We start from the raw sequence: 20458 nt of genomic DNA, 5'->3' as shown, positions 1-20458 counted from the left end.
GGACATAGATTACAAAAAAAACAGTTTCATTATTCAGTGGAATTGCTTTGTTGAGTATTATTAAAGAGTTTTTCTCCTCTACTATATTTCTACAGTTCCCGCCCAATCTCAAATCACATTCTCCAAAGCTATTTCAAGTACATCTATAAAGCTTGAGTGGTCCACTGTGTTTGGGGCAGACAGCTACATCTTATTTGTGGAGGAGTTATTTAATTTTCCTGCAAAGATTTACAACCAGACCTTTACAACCCTGAGTGGACAAGTGGATGGTTTGACTCCCTCTACGACTTATAGCTGTTATGTTTACTCCTCTAACAGAGCAGGAAGAGGCGCCAAAAGTAACATGAGGACAACAATGACTTGTAAGTGCACAATTAATAAAGTCCTGGTTTTCTTACATTTTCTTAACACTTTTAAATCTTTACTTCAAACCCAATTCTTCTCCTTGGCCTTTGACCCAGTGTGAGAATTGATTTAATTATTCTTATTATATATATTATCTTGTTTTTATCATTTGAGTTAGCATTATTTTACATTGTTTTATTATGTTCTTAAATTTATTTTATGGCTTTTAAATGTTTTTTTTTTGTTGTTGTTGTTGTATTCTTACTGTTCAGCCCTTTGGTCAGTGCCTGCTGTTTTTAAAGTGCTTTATAAATAAAGTCTGCTCGGCTTGTCTTCTGGCAAGCAGAGTGATTTGTAAAAGGTTAACACTTGTATTTTCTGCTGGAAGTGGTGGGGCCACCAACTGGTGTGGCACTTCAAGCAACCGGAAAGACCACAGCCCGAGTGACGTGGAGCCCTGTAGACAAAGTCATAATTTACCAAGTGACTGTGAGCAAAAACAACGGCTCTAACAACACCCCAGTCATCAAAAATACCACAGCCACATTTCTGGATATTGGTAATCTGGAGCCCTGCTCTACGTACACAGTGGGAGTATCATCATTAAACATGTTGTTGGTGCCTGGAGAGGCTGCTAATGTTTCATACACCACCTCCAGTGAGTATCTGAGCATAACTTTAATTGTTGTTGGTTTTTTTTCTTTACTTCTTAATGATTATGGTCCCTCAGATTTTGGTTTAATATGTGAAAAAGATGAAAAATCTAATAGCCAGAGCTGTAAAATTACTTCTGAAAGTATCTAATATAGCCTACATACTTTATATTATTTTTACTTCACTACATTCATCTGACTACTAGATGTTAAACTATGAATTAAGAAAATTGCACATAAAACATACAGAAAATGCATTAATCATATCATTGAACAGTTTACAATATATAAATTACAACTTAAAACAATTATTAGTCAACTGATAAATAACTGGTAACTACAACAAGGTGAAATTGAAGGTAAACCCTGTTTTATTTTTAAGGTGTATTGTCTTAGGAAATAATAAAAAATCATCTACTCATCACCAGATGCTGAAATTAGATTAATGTGGCTTCAAGTGAGACACATGACATTACAGATCACAGTGTATTTTTATTTATATTATAAAAACTAAGCCAAAATTTAGAAGCAGTGTGAAAAACTAAATACATGCTCTGACTCAACAGCTTGTAGGCCCACCACATTTTCTTTATTTATTTTTCAGTCTCTTGCACTATTGTGACTTTTGGCTCACTCTTCTTTACAGTGCTGTTTTGTGCTGCATTTGTTTTTTTCTAATAATGTGGTGCTGTACATTAAGATGTCTCCTTAAGTTGTTTAAATGCAGCTTTGCAAACCTAAGTCATGCTGGTGTGTTCCTTTTAGAGGACAACTCTTTATAAACACAAGCCATGATTGTTCAGTCCTTTTCCAGCAATGTTCTCTTAGACTTTAAAGTTCCCATATTATGCAAAATTCACTTTCCAAAGGTTTTCTAACAGTCATTTGTGTCCTCATAGCCTGTGTATGAAGCCCAAGAATGAGACAATTCTGTCTCCTCTCTTGTTTGCTCCACTTTTTAGTAAATGTGTGCTCAAACAGATGAGTCTGAGATCTTTGTAGTGAGATCTGCCCCTGGTAGTGGATACTGTCATTGAAATTGTTGAAAAAAATGTATAATATGGGACCTTTAATTTTTAACATAATAACATACTAAGCATGTAGTAGGCTTTTGATAGTTTGTTTTGATGTTTCTCCAATCATTCATTGCACAGTCTGACATTTGGGTAAACTTACAGGCCTGTCTACTCCTGACACGACTCTTTCTCACTAGAATGATGGACTCCAAAATGTTGCCTTATAACCAATGCTAAATTGATAGACAATTGCTTTTTAAAAATCTAAGTCTCTTTCTTTGCATTATGTAAACACACACCTGAACTCTCCAAACTAGAAAAGTCCCTCAAAACAGCTGCTTTTATAGAAGAGCTCACATTACTGATCAATTAATTAAGTGCATTTGATGAGCAGTACCTGGCTGTTAATTAATCTCTAAAATGTTTAGGAAGCAGCAAGGGTGTACTAAGTTTTTCCACACAATGCTTCTGCATTTTGGCCTGGATTTTGTTAGACAAGCACGCGATGTGTGTTTATCATGCATTGTTTTTTTGAGGTTGAATTTAATACATCCAGGAAGAATAGCTGCAGTTTTGGTGTAGCTAACGGGGATCCAACAAAAACAATAAACAATAAACCTTAATTTCATTTTTTGCTTTGATTTTGTATTATGTCTTGACATGTGAAACCATATAAATTGAAGAGGATGAATTCTCTTTGTACTCAACAGTATTTCACTAAATGTTTAGAACACGTCCAGGTTTCCTGGGATTTTTAAAAACCACATAATTGGCATAAAGATTTATATGATGAATTAATCTTTAGAGTGAAATATTGCATGTTTGGATTCAAATTTTTCAAATGAATTATAAGACCTTTGAAACAGCTGATTAATATATATGATGGCAGACTGATCAATTAGCACTAGTATGTTTATTTTAGTAGTTTAGAAGTTTATTTTTGCTTACTGAGAAATCAAGTTAATAATGCCATGAAGTTTGTTTACTGAGTGTTAAACTGAACAACTGTGTTAAATAACTATATAATCTCTTTACACTTTTCTTTCTCCTCAGCTATTAATGGAGTAACATCAATCTCTGTCGACTATAGCTGCTCTAATGACATGGTCACAGTTACTTGGGATTCAGTGTTTGGGGCTTACTTGTACAGAGCCACAGCTGTCGATAGCACGGGTGCCTCCCTAAATTGTACATCATCCTCCACCAGCTGCCAGATCACCATGCTCAAATGTGGTGAACAGTACCAGGTCCACGTCACAGTTATCGCTAATGGTTGTGAGAGCACCTCCAACACCTCCACCCTATTTGAGACAGGTGAGCACAGCGCCTCATGTACTGAGTTGGATTGTTTTTCCCTTTCTATTGCACGTATTGTTTGTGGCTCAACATCTTTTTATATATAATAGCACATATCATCTCATTTTTCATCTCACACAAACACACACACCTTACCATAAATGCTCTCCATGGGAAGTTGTTTAGGTTCCTCCCATGGTGTCCTTTGCTAAGCTCCATAACACACCCTCTGATTAGGAATGAAACAACTGTCATCTGACACCAGTCAATCTATACAGTCTTTTGAAGACAGGGTGATCTCAAAGGTCAACTACAGTATCACTCTGAAAAGTAAAAGGTAAAGCAGGCTTACCAGGGAAACTGATCCCATAGCATGCATACACACCTAGAACAAAGTCTTTTCTGCTCCAATAAAGTCTTGAATTTAATACATATCAACAAGAAAAAAGTCAAAATACATTTTGCTACCATTTTTGCTTCCTTTTCTTCCCCAGTGACTGTGCTTTAATATTTATTTCTCCTGCAGTTCCTTGTGCTCCAGCTTATCCTCAAACGTCACATGACTGCTCCTCCAATGTGATCATCTTCAGCTGGCAGCCAACCAACAACACCATTTACTATGTAGCCACAGCTACGGACAACACCGGCACCGTGACTGAGTGTATGACGGCAGACAGCATGTGTTACTTTACTAACGCTGAGTGTGGTCAGCTCTACACCTACAGAGTGTATGCAGTGAGCATTGAGTGTAACACCAAAGTCACTGAACCCAAGTTTGTCTGGACCTGTGAGTAGAATCCATTTGCACACTAAGCATAAAAAAACAACTGTTGTTTTCAAGCTGTTATATGTAATCAAAGAGCCATTGTTTTCTTTCTGAAGCTCCTTGCGAACCAACGAACATAAAGACAGCAGCTTCGTGTCAGTCTGACATGGTCATCACAACCTGGGACTCTTCTGCAGGAGCTCTTTTGTACACGGTCAACGCTCAGGGGAACCAAGGAAAAATCTACAATTGCTCCTCCTCAACCAATAGCTGTGCAATTTCAGGTGTGCCATGTGGTGAATATCTCAGCGTGAAGATCATCGCGTCCAATGACAACTGCTCCACTGACTTTGTGCTGGGACAGTCTGCTCAGGCTGGTATGTACTGGGACCCCTGTGACATCACATTGCTGGGCCAGATCTCACATTTTGTCACACAAAGCTTTTTTCTTGCTTTGCAGCGCCCTGCACACCCACCAACATTTCAGCATCAGAGGAGTGCCGCCAAGATTCTGCAAGAATAACCTGGGTGACAAGCTATGGGGCTATATTCTACATTGCCACTGTTACAGATGCTAATGGAAATTCATATAACTGCAATTCACTGGGCACCAGCTGTTTGATTGAAGGCTTGACATGTGGACAGAATTACACTGCTAGTGTTATTGGCTCCGATCTCATATGCAACAGTTCAAAAAGTCAGATGACCGTTTTTATGACCGGTAGGTGATGGTGTTGCAGCGGAAAATATTAGTTTAAATTTAATTATTCATTTGGCAAATTTCCCTTTTCAAATTAATCCTCTGTCTCTTCCACAGCACCTTGCCCTCCCACTGACATTGAGGTAATCAAAGACTGTGATGCCCAACATGCTCTGGTGATCTGGCAGAACCACCAGGCATCAGGCCTCTACACCGCAACGATAGAGGATGCAAGCGGATTGCAGCTCAACTGCACCAGCAACACTGTCAACAACTGTACAATTTCTCCGCTACCTTGTGCAAAGAAATACAATGTCACTGTCAGCTACAACAATGGAAACTGTTCATCCACCTCAACACCTGTTAGGCTGGAGTCAGGTAATAGAGCTTTAGAAAAACTGGGTGTCTTTAAACTCACAAGGGACGATTCATGTGCAGTTATTTTCTTAAAAGCACAACCAGGAAAAAGACCTTGCAACAAGCAATAAGTAAAAAATCAATCACTCAGTAAAACTGATAGATAAGCAAAGTTTAATGAATAATCATACATTCATAGACGAAGTCAGTAATGAATTACAGAAGTTGTTTTCTATCTTCTTGTTTCAGGGCCATGTAGTCCTGAGGATGTGAGTTCCAGGATGAGCTGCAATACCAGTGAAGTCATAGTCACCTGGAACATTTCAGTTCCTGCAGATAACTACACCACCGTCATCTCCAGAGGAATGGGCCAAACTTTATATTGTTATTCTACAGAGACTAAGTGCATCATGGGAGGATTGCTGTGTGGAAGCGCCTACACATTATCTGTTTTCTCTGCCAGTGGGACGTGCCTCAGTCGGCCAAGTTCAGAGGTCACGGTGCTGTCATGTAAGAACCACACAAGCACAGCTGCAGACAAAGCAGTGAAATTTTGTTGAATGTATCCTCACGCATTTGTATTTTTTGTGTGTTCCCTCAGTGCCATGTCCTCCCACTAACATCACAGCCCAGCACACGTGTGCTCCTGATCCTCTTCTTGTTTCATGGGCTGCCAGTATTAATAGCAAATTCTACACTGCTGTGGCTGTGGGCAGCAGAGGTCACAGAGCTGAGTGTACAACCAATAAAACGTTGTGCAGCTTTCCTGGGCTGCACTGTGGGGAAGTTTACAACATCAGTGTCGCAGGAGCTGATGATAGCTGCAGAGGCCAACCAAGCAACCCTTTCTCTCTGAATACAGGTAAAACAATACTGATCAACACCACTGATGTTAGTATTTAGAAGATCACAGTAGAAAAGATTGAACTGAACTGTGTTTCTGACCCTCTCCAGAGCCATGTCCTCCCTCTAATGTGACCAGCCAGGTGATCTGCAGCGCCGGAGCAGCTCAGGTGCTCTGGAGTCCCAGTATTAATGCAGTGCGCTATGAAGTGCAAGCCACCAGCAACAATCATACCCTCACCTGCAGCAGCTCCACCTCCAACTGCACTCTGAAAAACCTTGTCTGTGGCCAAGCGTATGACATTCTGGTGTCTGCCACCGATGGCACCTGCTTTAGCAACAGTGACCCCCTCAGGCAAGACCAAGGTACTGAGAAAAAGAGGTCTTTAACTGTCCTTGCATCTGAATTTAGATCTGTGTTCATAGCCCTCACATTTTCACAACATTCCCAAAAATATTCCTTAAAAATTACACACAGGCCTTTTATACCTTTTTTGCCCTATATTCTATCATAAAATCGTTGGAAAGCAGATTTCTTTACAAAAGAAAAATATTTGCCCAGACAACAAAAAGTAGCTGTAAAACAAACATAGTAAAACACACAATGATTAATTAAATTTAGATTATAGGAATACTTCATTGTTTCGAGGTACTGGCTTCTTCTTTGATACAGAAACAGGAGAAAACAATGAGTCTGACCAGTGGTGGAATATAGCTAAAATACATTTACTAACATGGTTGTTTTGGTTTTATTTCAGTCTTTTCTTTTCATTCTTTTTCCTACTTTTACTCAACAACATTTCAGAAAGGAATACTCTTCTGTTTAACGTGAATTAGGGTTTTTTGCCCACAGAACAAGTTAAGAACTTACATACATTTTCAGTGCAGAACTTTAACAGTGTGAGTTTAGTAGTTTAACTCAAATACTAATATGAATTGTTCCACAATTAGTACCAAAGAATGGGAAAAAAAACTTAAAAACAAAATTTTGGCATCTCTAAAACTCATTAATGTGGCATTATAGCAAGAAATAAAAGGAGCAAAAGTCCTCATTAATTGTCAATATATATCCATGACAAAGTGCACCACTCTTTATTTTAGAAAAAAATAATGTGTTGACAGGGGAATGCTTTTTTTGACTCATCTCCACAATGCTCTTTCTCTGTTAGTACCGTGCGCTCCAGGGAACATCACTACATACTTGCTGTGTGCCACCAACAACTTAATGGTCAGCTGGATCTCTTCTGCTCTGCCTCTCAACTACAGTGTTACTGCAATGCCACTGGATGGCAATATTAGTCCAGTAAGCTGCCATACTGGCAATACCAGCTGTGTTCTCAGTGGCCTCCAGTGTGGACAGACTTATAATGTCTTTGTTAACGCCTCCTCTGGCACTTGCAGCGGACCAAATAGCCCCTCACAGACTATACGTACAGGTAAGGAGACAGTTTATTGTGAAAATACTGTATGATGGTTACCATGAACTGTTTGTCATGTATTTTATTTGCTATGTTGTGGAATCTCTCTCTAGCACCCTGCCCACTTCAGAACTTAACAGCAGTGACAGACTGTGGCACAAACTCTCTCCTGGCCTCCTGGGATGCTCCTCCTGGCACCTCTTCCTACACAGCAACAGTGACAGGCCCCAGTGGCTTCTCTAAAACTTGTTCCTCCTCAAATCTCACTTGCTCCTTTTCTGGCCTTCAATGCGCTAGTCAGTACAATATCACAGCAACATCCCAGGATAACCTCTGCACTAGTGCTCCAATTCAAACCACTATGAAGACAGGTGATGTCCATATGATCTGCTTTGCATTTTATGGATCTTATATTAATTTTCTTTTATTAAAGTACATAACCTGAAAGCTGACCTCAATCTGATTATTCCTCCAGGACCATGTGACCCAGTAAATGTGACCAGCATCCTCCAGTGTGGCGCAGACACAGCCACAGTGTCATGGGCTAAAGCTGCAGGAGCTGTGGCTTACACCGTGCTGGCACAGGAGGATGGCTCTTATCATTACACTTCCTGCAGGAGTAGCACCACTTCCTGTCAGCTGAAGCAGCTCCAATGTGGAAAAGTTTACAACCTGACTGTAATGGCTGAGGATGCCACCTGTAACAGCACTGGAGCAACCAAAGAAGTCCTAAAGACAGGTAGGTACCCAAGAAAACTGGACAAAAAGAGCAAACAACCAACACTTATCTGAAACACGACTCATTCTCCTTTCTTTCTGCTTCCCGATCAGCTCCATGCTCTCCTTCTATCCAAAGCAGCATTCCGATCTGTGCCAACAGTTCCTCTCTGCTGTCCTGGACAGCCATGGCTTGTGCCACAGGTTATGTAGTTAATGCAACAGCTGCAAATGGACACAGTGTTTCATGCAGCACAGTCACGCCTTCATGCACCTTGACAAATCTTCTGTGTAGTAAGAACTATGTGGCCACAATCACTGCTCGAGGGAACCAGTGTGACAGCACACCTGGACCAGTCACTAACATTACCACAGGTGGGTGACTTTGTAATGACAAGCATGTGGCTCTACTTCACTTTACCTCATCAGCCTGGCAAATTCAAATACTGAATCTTATGTCTTGTTTTCAGCTCCTTGTTCTCCAGCTATCACATCTAAACAGTATACCTGCAGCAACAGCTCAGTTTTACTTAGATGGTCAGACCCTGTGGGACGCCTCAGCTTTCTTGCTCAGGTAGCAGGACAAGGGTTTCAAGACAGCTGCCACACAACAGATACCAGTTGTGTGTTTGAAAATCTTCCCTGTGGCTTGGATTTAAATGTCAATGTCCAAGCTCAAGGAGAGAAATGCAACAGCAGCCTAAGTGTCAGCGAATCCCTTCAAACAGGTGAAAAACACAATGTTTTATCTTTCTTAAAATTACAATAACCCTCCATGGTTCACACACGCCTGTTATAACATGTTTCTTTTTTTCATTAAGAGGTGCTATAAAGTCATAATTTTCACATCTCTCTACAACTTTTGTGGGAAAAAAAATTTGTGGGCTTTTACAATGTCATCTATGTTTATTCCTTTTTTCCCCTCCTCAGTCCCATGTGCCCCAGAAAACGTCAATGTCACCCTGAAATGCTCCAATCACTCAGCCCTGGTGAAGTGGGTGGGAAGTCCCAGTACAACTAGATTCAACATTACACTGACAGGCCAGGATGGACACACCCACCACTGTCACACCAACTCTACCAGCTGTGAGGTCCCTAATGTCCACTGTGGTGAAAACTACAATGTCACGGCCATGCCGTACTCCCAGACATGCATGGGAACCCCAAGCGCACCTCACAGCTTTAGAGCAGGTGCAGAAAAACTTGCAGTTAAATATTCAAGTTCCACCTACATCTCAGCTTAAAAGGGACAGTGCTAAATGCTTTTCTTCTCTACTTCTCAGGTTTGTGTGCGCCCAGCAGCCTCACTGTGTCTGCAACTTGTAAGGACAGTACCGTCTCATGGACTCATGTTTCAGGGGCTGAAATGTACATAGCAACAGCAACCGCAAATGATGGACACACACATACCTGTAGCCAAAACTACACAAACTCATGTAACTTCACTGATCTCCACTGTGGGGAAACCTATGCTGTCACAGTTGTAACTGTGGACAGGGGGTGCTGGAGTGAGCCGAGCTCAGCAGTTCAGCTGAAAGGAGGTGAGAGGAAACTGTAGTGAGCAGAGTTTGGATCTTTTGGGTGGTTTTAACAATTAAATACTGAAAAAAAGTGAAACACATCTGAACTTCTTTACTTTCTCTATCACTCCAGCTCTGTGTCCCCCTGCTAACTTGACCGGTCATCTCAGCTGTGACACTAACATGCTGACCCTCACATGGAGTCCAGTAACAGGGGCTGCCTACATTTTACAATGGATGAGGATAGGCGACACATCCCCTGCTTCAGAGTACACAACCTCCAGCACCTCGTACACTTTGTCTAACCTGCTTTGTGGAGAAAGATATGCTTTCAGCATTGCAGCTAAGGAGGGAAATTGCAGCAGCAGCTACAGTCTGCCCATAGAAATGACTACAGGTAGGATGTGTTTCTATAGCAACAGTCGCAAGAGCTTAATCTGCTGCAGAAGAGTAAGGCAAAATATGATTTTGTTTTTACTTTCAGCTCCTTGTCCACCCACAAACTTAACCGCTCAAGTTTACTGTGGGACAAACAATGGAAACTTCTCCTGGGTTGAAAGCAGTAGAGCAACTTTCTACATTGTTGAGGTGACAGGAGAGAATGGCCACGTGGTATCCTGCTCCTCCAATGACACCTTCTGTGCTGTGAAACTTTTATGTGGTCTTCAATACTCTGCATCACTGGTCGCCTCCACAGAAAGCTGCAACAGCAGCAAACACACTGACATTTACTTTGACTCTGGTAAGACACAAGAACAAGTTTCACTGCAAAGGATGCTGTTGTATATTTACTATTACAACCAAAACACTAAGCCATAGAGTATTGTTGTCTTTTAGTACTGCTTTAGATTTCATTTAGTCGTTTATTTATTTTAATCAAACTCTCTGCCATAGCCCCATGCCTGCCAGGTAATGTTGTGGCTGAGTTAGAGTGCGACACCAATGTGATGATAGTGAACTGGACTCAGACCTCAGGCTCAGATGTCTACACCGCCTGGGCCATCAGCACAGATGGACACAGAGCCTCCTGTAACACAACATCTCACTATTGCTCCATCAATGATCTGAGGTGTGGCAAGGTCTACGAGGTCGTAGTCACTTCTTCTTCCATTAATTGCGAAATTATCGCTGGCTCTGACTACAAGATTCAGTCTGGTGAGGGGAAACTCTTCCACATTCAATAAAATAATGTACAGTGAAGAATTGATGCTGATTCTAAACTAAAACATTTGTCAAACATTTGCAGCTCCTTGTAGACCTGAGAACACCACTGTTGAGCAGAACTGCAGCACCAACAGCATGACGGTAAAGTGGCAGGACATCGGTAGAGCTCAGAACTACACTGTTAAAGCCACTTCTGATTTAGGTGTCAACGCCACCTGTGACTCTTCAAAAAGCAGCTGTTCCTTCCTAAACCTGAGCTGTGGTCAGCTCTACAATTTTTCTGTGATGGCACATACTAATGCGTGCATGAGTGAAATGAGCACTCAGGAGAAGCTCACAGGTAAAGCAACAGAGTTTACTTTGACATATTTCCTAAAGAAAGTGCTTTAGGAAAGAGACTTATTTCATTTTTTAGGGAGAGTTGTGCAAACACAGTCATTTTGGACTTGAAAAAATAGATCTCTGATATCTCTGTAAGTGCTTTTATAGCATTCTGTCTTTCCATCCCCTAAATTGGACCTCTTCTCTTTTAGCACCGTGTCCTCCAGCCACTGTGTCAGCTGAACAGAACTGTACTGCACACAGAGCTTTAGTTAGCTGGAGTAACACTGCTGCTTCTGTAGCTACAGCCTACATCGTCCAGGCAACCTCCTCCAATGGACACAAGTCCTCCTGCAGTGACATGGGCACATCCTGTTACCTTGACAACCTGGTTTGTGGGCAGGATTACTCTGTTGCCGTGGAGGCCATCAACACCGGTTGTCCTGGTCCTGCTAGTTCTCCTGCTATGCTCACGACAGGTGAGTGCAACCCATGCCCTAATAAAAGGAAGTTGTTTTACATAAACAAAGCTAATTAACTTTGGTTCTCCCCAGCGCCCTGCGTTCCTGTGAACATCTCTGCTCTCTATAATGTGAGCAACGGCTGGGCACTGTGGAGCGCAGCAGCAGGTGCTAGCTCATACTCTGTTCAGGCAGTGACAAACCAAGGACTGAGAGTCACCTGTAACACCAGTAACACCAACTGTTTCTTGAATGGCCTCCAGTGCAGTCAGATGTACAACGTCAGTGTTACGGCACAAAACCAGGCCTGCAACAGTGTGACCTCTGAAACCTCCTATCTTATGACAGGTTTGTTACCAGATCAGTAGGGAATATAAGAACAATGATGACATATTTTTGTCTTTTTTTTATATAAAAGTTTACATATGTGATTCCTCATTATTCAGAACCCTGCCCACCCACAAATATCAAAGCCAGTGTGACATGTGAACAGAATACTGGGACTGCGTCCTGGCAGCAGAGCAACCTTGCTGTGGGTTATGTTGCCTACTTTGACAACCAAAGTGGCCGCTCCACCTCGTGTGTTGGCAAAGACACAGATACAGGTTGTGTGGTCTTAGGACTGATGTGTGGCACAGTGTATAGTGTCTGGGTCAAAGCCCTTGGACAACAGTACAACAGCTCAAACAGCTCCATGGTCTCCCTAACAACAGGTAAAGATAAATAACTCATGACTATTTATAACAACAACGTAGTGGCGACTGCAGCATTTAACATAATTAATAATAGAGAAAAACCTGATTTATTATGTAAAACTGAATCCTCATGATGGAGAAATCGCAAATATATTATATACACTTTTAAAGAGTTTTGGTCAGATTTACAGGTTTGCCTAAATGTGGCAAAAATTATATAATTTGAGCCCCCAAACTTGCTCTACGAGACCATTTAAAATCTAACTAATAGTAACAATTATTCTAAATATTTGGGATGAGACATTATATAAAGTCACTAGTTAACAGCAAAATAAATAAATGACTAGATATTGAATGATTCATATCCACTTAATGTTATGTCAAACTTAAACTTACTAATTATCAAACATTTTTCCCACTATAATACACCTTTAAATACATTTGCTACATTTATACTTACCTGGAAATTCTTTATAATCCTACAGGGCCTTGTCAGCCCAGCAGCATCGTGGCCATTATAAACTGTGAGGCCCATTCTGCTACCATTTCCTGGCAACCTAGTGTTGGAGCCACGTTCTACATCACTGTCCTTACAGCTTTATCAGGATACACCACCAGCTGCAGCACCAACCACACTAACTGCCAGCTGAGCTCCTTGCCGTGTGGGGAGGAATACAATGTCACGGTGAAGGCTGTTGGAGATACATGCAACTCCACTGCTCAAATGACAGGATACCTCACCACAGGTACAGCTAAATGCATGTGGGTGTACACTTATACCACCACCCATTTTCAGTGTTAATATAATGTAAGTTTTTTCTTTTCCATTTAGAACCATGTGTTCCTGCAAGTGTCTCTGTCCACTACAATGCGAGCACTGCCCAGGTGATGTGGGATGCGACAAAAGGTGCGAGCTCATACTCTGTCAGGGCTGTGACGGAGCAGGGCCTGACAGCCACCTGCAACAGCAGTAACACTCGCTGCTCTCTGACTGGCCTGCAGTGCAGTCAGATCTATAACATCACTGTGATGACCCAAAACCTGGCCTGCAACAACACTGTGACTTCTGCACCCTACCAGCTCATGACAGGTATGTTACAAATTTAATAGATGACTAAAAGGTTCTGTGTCCAAGTTTGTCTTTATAAATTTGTCATTCATGTGTAAATGTCTCCAAATGTTTACCTTTTTAATCAGAACCCTGCCCACCTACAAATGTTCAAGCCAGTGTGACATGTGAACAGCTGAATTCAACTGTGTCCTGGCAGCAGAGTTACCTTGCTGTGGGTTACATCGCCTATTTTGAAAGCCAAAATGGATACAACACCTCCTGCGTTAGTACAAACACACATACCTTCTGTACTGTCTCACAGCTAAAGTGTGGGACAGAGTACAGTGTTTGGGTCAAGGCCCTTGGGCAGCAGTACAACAGCTCAGACAGCTCTGTGATCGCTATCACATCAGGTACATAATATCAAAACCATATGTGACTTTATCATGTTTTTATGCTAATTTTGCTCATTTATGCTAATTTGGTTACATGTGATGTATCCTCAGCTCCATGCCTGCCCTCAGAGGTAAAGGTAGAAATCATCTGTCAGTCTGATGGTGCTGCTGAGGTGTCCTGGAATTCTATTTATGGCACAGGAAATGTTTCAGTAATGGCTGATGTCGGCGGAAGTCTTCAGACTCTTTGCACAACTCAGCACAACAGATGTAATGTTACAGGTCTAAGCTGTGGGGAGACCTACAATCTCAGCCTCACTGTCAGTAATAAGCAATGCAGCCTCACAGCACCGACACACACCAACCTTACAACACGTGAGTTTTCATGGTTTATCCCCACACATGGTAGCAGTTAGTCCACAAATTAAACATGATTTTTCCACATCTCTTTCAGGACCTTGCCCTCCCCAGCATACAGCAGTCAACCTGCAGTGTGGCTCCAGCACTGCAACCCTTTCGTGGGAGAGAAAGTCTAAGGTTGAACTGTACACAGCGTGTGCAATCAAAGTGTCTGGAGGAGATGTGAAGAAGTGTAACTCTACAGGCTCTACCTGTCAATTCCCCAGTCTGAACTGTGGAGAAAGTTATAACTTTACAGTTAAAGCATACATTCAAGGCTGCTGGAGCCAGGCCAGTAGAGCTGTGTTAATTCAAACAGGTACTTTAAATTGTGTTTTTGTATGTGATGTGCAGTTATTCTCATGCCATTTATGTTTACTTAACTACAGCAGGACAGCCACAGCTACTTTATGCTACTTGCCTTGTTTCTTACAGTTGGACTCGTATTCATCTCATCTGTTGTCTCTTTTCTTTCTCCTCCTTTTTTTAGAGCCTTGCCAGCCTGTGAATGTTTCTGCTGAGGGATTCTGTCAGGGTGAGAAGGTTCAGATCTCATGGCACCAAGCAGGAGGTGCTGTAAACTACTTAGTAACAGCCGCAGGGAACCTCGGATACATGGAGACTCTCAACACAACACAAACCCTTCTATCAGCGACTTTACCATGTGGACAGCACTATAATATCACTGTACAAGGACAGGGCAGTGAGTGTGACAGCATCCCCAGCAATCCTGCTTTTATTCAAACTGGTATGCTACTGGTATTTAACATGAAGATTATCTTTACTTCATGTGTTTGTTTTACTTGCATTTTCTTTTTCTAACCATCATCTCTCCAAAGGCCCATGTGTTCCATGGAAACTGGCAACCTATAAGCAGTGTGAGTTCAACACGGGTTCTGTCAGCTGGTGGCCCAGTGATGGTGCTCAGTCGTATGTTGCTATAGCTACAGGCCATGATGGCCACACTCACCATTGTCTCACCAACACCACCTCCTGCACCTGGAACAACCTGCACTGTGGGGAGGAGTACAGTGTTGTAGTGAGAGCAAAGGCTGACAACTGCACTAGCCTCCCCAGTAACAGTTCCATCATACAAATGGGTATGTTATGAAGATGTTTTTGACATTTTTAAGTAATTTCAGAATGGTTCAAAACAGATTTGGTTTTAAATCAAGAATTGTATAATCTCTGTTGTATCATATCCAACATCTTTGCTTCCTTTCAGTTCCCTGCATTCCCCACAATTTGACAACCACTGTGAACTGTGACATGAAAGTTGTCTCTCTGAGCTGGAATGCCTGCAATGGGACAAATCTGTATGTGATATCAGCGGAAGGAGGAAATAAATCATTTACTCTCAGCACTAACACCACCATAGCTCACTTCTCTGAATTAACTTGTGGACTAAACTACAGCCTCAAAATCATACCCCAAAGCCAGCACTGTCCTGGAACTTCCAGTGCATCCGCCTATGTGCAGACCTGTACGTCCCAGTCAAATATAAACTTTAGAGGCAAAAGATAATAAAAAAAGTTTTAAATAAACTTGAATGTCTTCTTTGCAGGGCCATGCACTCCTATGGGAATTTCTGCCATGCAGGATTGTCTCTCTAGCATTGTCACAGTAACCTGGCAGCCTAGTAATGGCTCAGACTTCTATACAGCCACGATTCAAGCAAACAGTGGCATCTCAGAAGTATGCATGTCAGAAACAGCTGCATGCAGTGTTCCTACACTGCCATGTGGGCACAACTTCTCTGTATCAGTCAGAGCTTCCAACCAGCAGTGTAGCATCACCTCCAGTCAAACCGCAAGTCTGCAGTCCGGTGAGCACCAAAGGGCATGATGTTATTGTTGGTAACATATATGCAACTCGACTATAAATGAGGTCACATTTGTTATTATTTCTAGTTTTGAAAAACAAGAAAGCATAAACAATTAGTCATGTCCTGTCAGAAAGAATCACATAGGTATGAGATTCTTTCCAGGGCGAATTATGTAAAACCTTTTATGTTTTGGGATTCCTGATTATTATTTGGGATTCTGTTTGTATACTTTAATATTTTTGAGCACAGCCTTAATAGAGTCAATATACTGTTTCTTGGACTCTTGGGTTAGGGTTAGGAACTCCTGATTACTGTCAGCTCTGTTTTTCTGTAAAAGCCAGAGCAAATTTTCTGGTGTGTTTCTGTACAAGTGTAGCTTTTTTTTGTCTGGTGATAGCTTGGTTTGAAGGGTCGTTGCCTTCTATTTGTTGTGTTTTTGTCTCCTCTTCCTTTTTTCTGCTTTCCATTTTGCTTCATTTTGTTGTCTTCCTTCTTTTTCTGTCCTCTCCGGTCAGGTCCAGCAAGATTACATAGGTTTCATAATTCAAAGCAAATAAATAACAGTAAATAAATAAATGAATGAGATTATCAAGAGGAGCCTTATGTCCGTAAACCTCCCCTTGGCACAGCAAATTTGTTCTTGTGTTTATTTTTTTTTATTTTTTATTTTTTTCAAAACTCCCTTTTCACAAATTCTTCCATCTAGTCACATATTCAACTCTAGTTTTCCTTCCCAGCTCCCTGCCAGCCTCAGGGAATCAGAGGCAACCTCGATTGTGTGACTAATTCGGCCTGGATATCATGGGATCCTGCTGCTGGAGCAAACAGCTACACTGTGTTGGCTGTCGGTGGAAAGAACTATAAAGCCAACTGCACCACATCCACCAACAACACATGTGAGGTGCCAGACCTGGCTTGTGGTGTTCTTTTTAACTTCACCGTCACTGCTAAAAACAACAAGTGTGAGAGTCAGCCCAGTGCCGCCATCGCTTTACAGACGGGTATGTCAGTACTAGTGAAAACCATTTTTTGGGTGTTAAAATATTTATTCATGTTGCAGACTAAAATGAATCTTTGTCCTCCCCAGCCTCCTGCTCGCTCTCTGATATCACCGCCTTCACACAATGTCATAATACCTCCATCTTTGTTGTGTGGGACCTCATGGAGGGCAGCAAGGGAAGCACTGTGTACACTGCCACAGCAGAAGCCAGTGACCAAACCTTCCTGTCATGCAACAATACCGGCACTAGCTGCTACCTGCCCGGAGCACAATGTGGCCTCCGTTACACCATCAGCGTAGCTGCATCATCAGACCAGTGCAGTGATTTGAGAAGTCCTCCCTACAGAATTAGCATGGGTACATTTATTATGTGCTGCACATCACCCACTGAAAACATCTTTTTGGTTTTTTGACATAGATGCCACTTCTCACATTATCAGACAAATATGACACCAGAGCAAAACAATGGCCAAGCAGGCAATGCAGGATTGTTCTTAGTATGTATTTCATACACAAATGCAATGCCAAATGTTTTACAAAACATATTAAAACTGTTCACAAAGGGATGATTATGATGAGTGTAAGTTTCAGTGAGAGACAAAGAGGAATATTTGTAGCCTGGACTCAGCACCACAGCTGGTCTATAATGCCTTCTAGAGGTTTTGCTCCAGTTTTGTAGAGCAAAGTAGCTAAACTGAAGTTTTATTGTGTTAATAATCAGGAGGAATGGTTAACATTGATTAACAATGACATGCATAATAATATAGAAAAAAATACCTTGTACCAAACACATAAAAGTTCTGATTATAACAAGTATATTATTTTATGTTAATAATTTTACTAGATGAAAAAATAAAATTTTTCTCAAAGCTGTTGTACAGTGCTGTAGCAGATCACACCTTCTGTTTAAATGTCACGTTTTTGCTCCTGTTTCTTTAAATGATCTGATCTTATTGGTCAGCTTATTGCTTTAAAACAAGGAATTGTTTGTAGTAGCCTATTCTTGTTAGAAGTGTGCTAAACTAGACTTCAAACAGGTGCCACAACAGAACAGGACATGCTGATGTAGACAATTGAGGAACAGGAAAACCTTGAAAAGCACAAGCCTAAATCTCCTTTTGTTCTCTGCAGAACCCTGTCCACCCAGAGGCGTGATAGTTAACGCCTCCTGTGAGGAACACAGTGCTTTGGTGTCCTGGACTCCTTCTCCTGTTGCAGAAACCTACCATGTTGTGGCTGTGGCTGCAGATGGACATGAACATACTTGTAACACCACCTCCACTAACTGCAGTGTGTCAGAGCTTCTTTGTGATCAGCAGTATACAGTGTTTGTGATTGCTAGTCATGAGAACTGCTCCAGTAAAGCCAGTGAAAATGTGACATTGAATACAGGTATTTGTTTTCAGACAGGCGGTCATGATATCTATAAAGTTATGAACTTTAAGAGTTTTACCATCTAAATTTCTTTCCTGTCCAGGTCCTTGCCAGCCAAGTGGACTCTCTGTTAATTTCCACTGTCACAACCAGTCTGCGATTCTAACATGGGTGCCCAGTCATAATGCTCGAAACTATTACAGCTATGCTCGAGCTGGAAATGGAGATGTGCTTTACTGTTACAGCACAAACCCCACCTGTACCATTGATGGCCTTGACTGTGGAACAGTTTACAATTTCTCAGTCCAGGCCTCAGATGAGACATGCAACAGCTCCTTCAGTTCTCCTGTGCAGATTGGAGGAGGTATAAGATAATCTTTTTACTCATTAAACTCTAATTTAGCAACATTTACTTCGTAATAAATTAGCATAACAAATTTTCTCTTCTCTTCTTTAGCCCCCTGTCCTCCAGATGCTGTGAAAATACAGCTGATGCCAATGGAGAAGGAGATTCAGGTGATGCACTTTAGCTGGACAAAGATCACCTGTGGACACACAGAGTACTTGCTGATGTTAACAGGGAGTCTGCTGGGAGACAGCCAGGCCCTGTTCGAGCTCTCCTCCTACTGGACAAACATGACGTACTTTGAGATTCCTCTCCCCTGCAGTTCATCCTACTCTGCCACGCTGCAGAGCAGAAACGCTGCAGGCACAAGCGACAAATCTGTGCCTCTCAATGGAACAACAGGTAGACGAGACATCGCAACTTCTTTAATGTTTATTTTAAAGCAAGACAAGAAGGTAGAGAACTTAAGAAAACATAAGCAACCAGTCCTAATTCCAATTTTATTCTCTCCCAGCCCCTTGCCCACCATCAGGAGTGACGTACAGTGGTAACAGCACCTTTGCCACAGTTTCATGGAACGCTTCAGTGTTTGCAACCACATATTTTATATATGACAACAGTGTGGCACCAAAGGCCAAGTTATGCAACACAACCATGCTGTCCTGCTCGTTTTCCAACATTGCTGCTAACAATACGGTGATCACAGCCAGCAATGCAGCAGGAGAAAGTCAATCAACATTAGTCACAAATGGTGGGAAATAATGCTATATGTACTATATGTATGTGAAAAATATTAGACAATATGTACTTTTACTAAACTAGTCTAAACCTTTTCTTTCTAGTGGTGAAGCAAAGACGCAGGAGGAGAGATCTCAGTGAACAAATGACAGTAGGTGGTAAGTTTACAAAGTGCAATAAAAATAATCACTTTCATACTTATTTCTACTGATAATATATCAAAATTTATTTTTTTAGAGCTTGGAGCTGTGGTTTTATGCTTGATTTCAAAGCTTTCATTATACTTTATATATTCTTCATGTGCAGGAAGCTTCTCTGCTCCAATACTGGACGTCACACAGACCACACCAACAGTTTTCTTCCTTCAGTGGTCTCCAGTGGAGGACGCCTCCTATTACAAAATGGTGATTAGGAAGCAGGGCAGCTCCATCAAGAACCAGGAACTGACAGTGTACGGAGAAAGCATCATTGTCTCTGATCTGAGCCCAAATTCAACCTACTGTCTCTCAGTGTTGGCCATTTACACTGCTGCAATGGGACCAGAGTCTGAACCTGTGTGCGTGCAAACAGGCCAAGGGCTTCGACAGTAAATAGGGAAAGAACTCTCCTGATATACTTTGGAGTACAAATCTTCAGATCTGGGCAACATTTCTTTGGGAAGCATTTCCTGCTGGTTTACCGTTACATTGGGATAAGTGGATGTTTGTAGGTTGATAGAAGTAGCAAGTAGATGTTTTCAAAGAAATGTGTTTTTATTTGTTTGCTGTTGGTTGAGGTTACTTATTGTTCATGTGGGGCTTTGGTCCTCTGACTTTTTTCACCTTTGTAAATTATACTTCCACCCAATTTAAAGTAATATATCAGGAAGTGTACAAACATGACCAAAGTATTTACTTTTTGCCAGTTTACATGTATATTTAATATGAAAATTATTTTCACACATTCTAATAAAGCTGTTATTTGGATTCAGTCTTATATTTTCATATCTAAAATGCATCTGTAGTTTTCATAGAAAAAAAAATCCATCCATTCACACCCATCTCTCTCTCTATATATAT

The 20458-nt window shown here is 41.4% G+C and overlaps 1 protein-coding gene across 1 annotated transcript; it reads left to right on the top strand.

Moving 5' to 3' along the window:
• The first annotated feature begins 4790 nt into the window (after window positions 1-4790).
• On the top strand, window positions 4791-20347 carry LOC121644412. Its single transcript, XM_041992308.1, has 36 exons — window positions 4791-4797; window positions 4894-5154; window positions 5383-5643; window positions 5735-5995; window positions 6088-6342; window positions 7146-7412; window positions 7508-7765; window positions 7870-8133; window positions 8226-8486; window positions 8582-8839; window positions 9042-9302; window positions 9395-9652; window positions 9765-10028; window positions 10116-10373; window positions 10526-10786; window positions 10878-11135; window positions 11329-11595; window positions 11671-11925; window positions 12024-12290; window positions 12758-13018; window positions 13105-13362; window positions 13470-13736; window positions 13830-14093; window positions 14173-14436; window positions 14608-14865; window positions 14957-15217; window positions 15343-15600; window positions 15682-15942; window positions 16680-16943; window positions 17030-17299; window positions 18074-18334; window positions 18420-18680; window positions 18774-19064; window positions 19177-19413; window positions 19505-19558; window positions 19707-20347. The coding sequence occupies exons 1-36, from the start codon at window positions 4791-4793 to the stop codon at window positions 19988-19990; spliced, it is 8976 nt and encodes a 2991-aa protein (XP_041848242.1). The 3' UTR covers window positions 19991-20347.
• The last annotated feature ends 111 nt before the right edge of the window (window positions 20348-20458 follow it).

This window comes from Melanotaenia boesemani, chromosome 8, assembly GCF_017639745.1.
Source record: "Melanotaenia boesemani isolate fMelBoe1 chromosome 8, fMelBoe1.pri, whole genome shotgun sequence".
NCBI lineage: Eukaryota > Metazoa > Chordata > Actinopteri > Atheriniformes > Melanotaeniidae > Melanotaenia > Melanotaenia boesemani.
The sequence above is the reverse complement of the archived record's forward strand: the minus strand, read 5'-3'. Positions and strand labels throughout refer to the sequence as shown.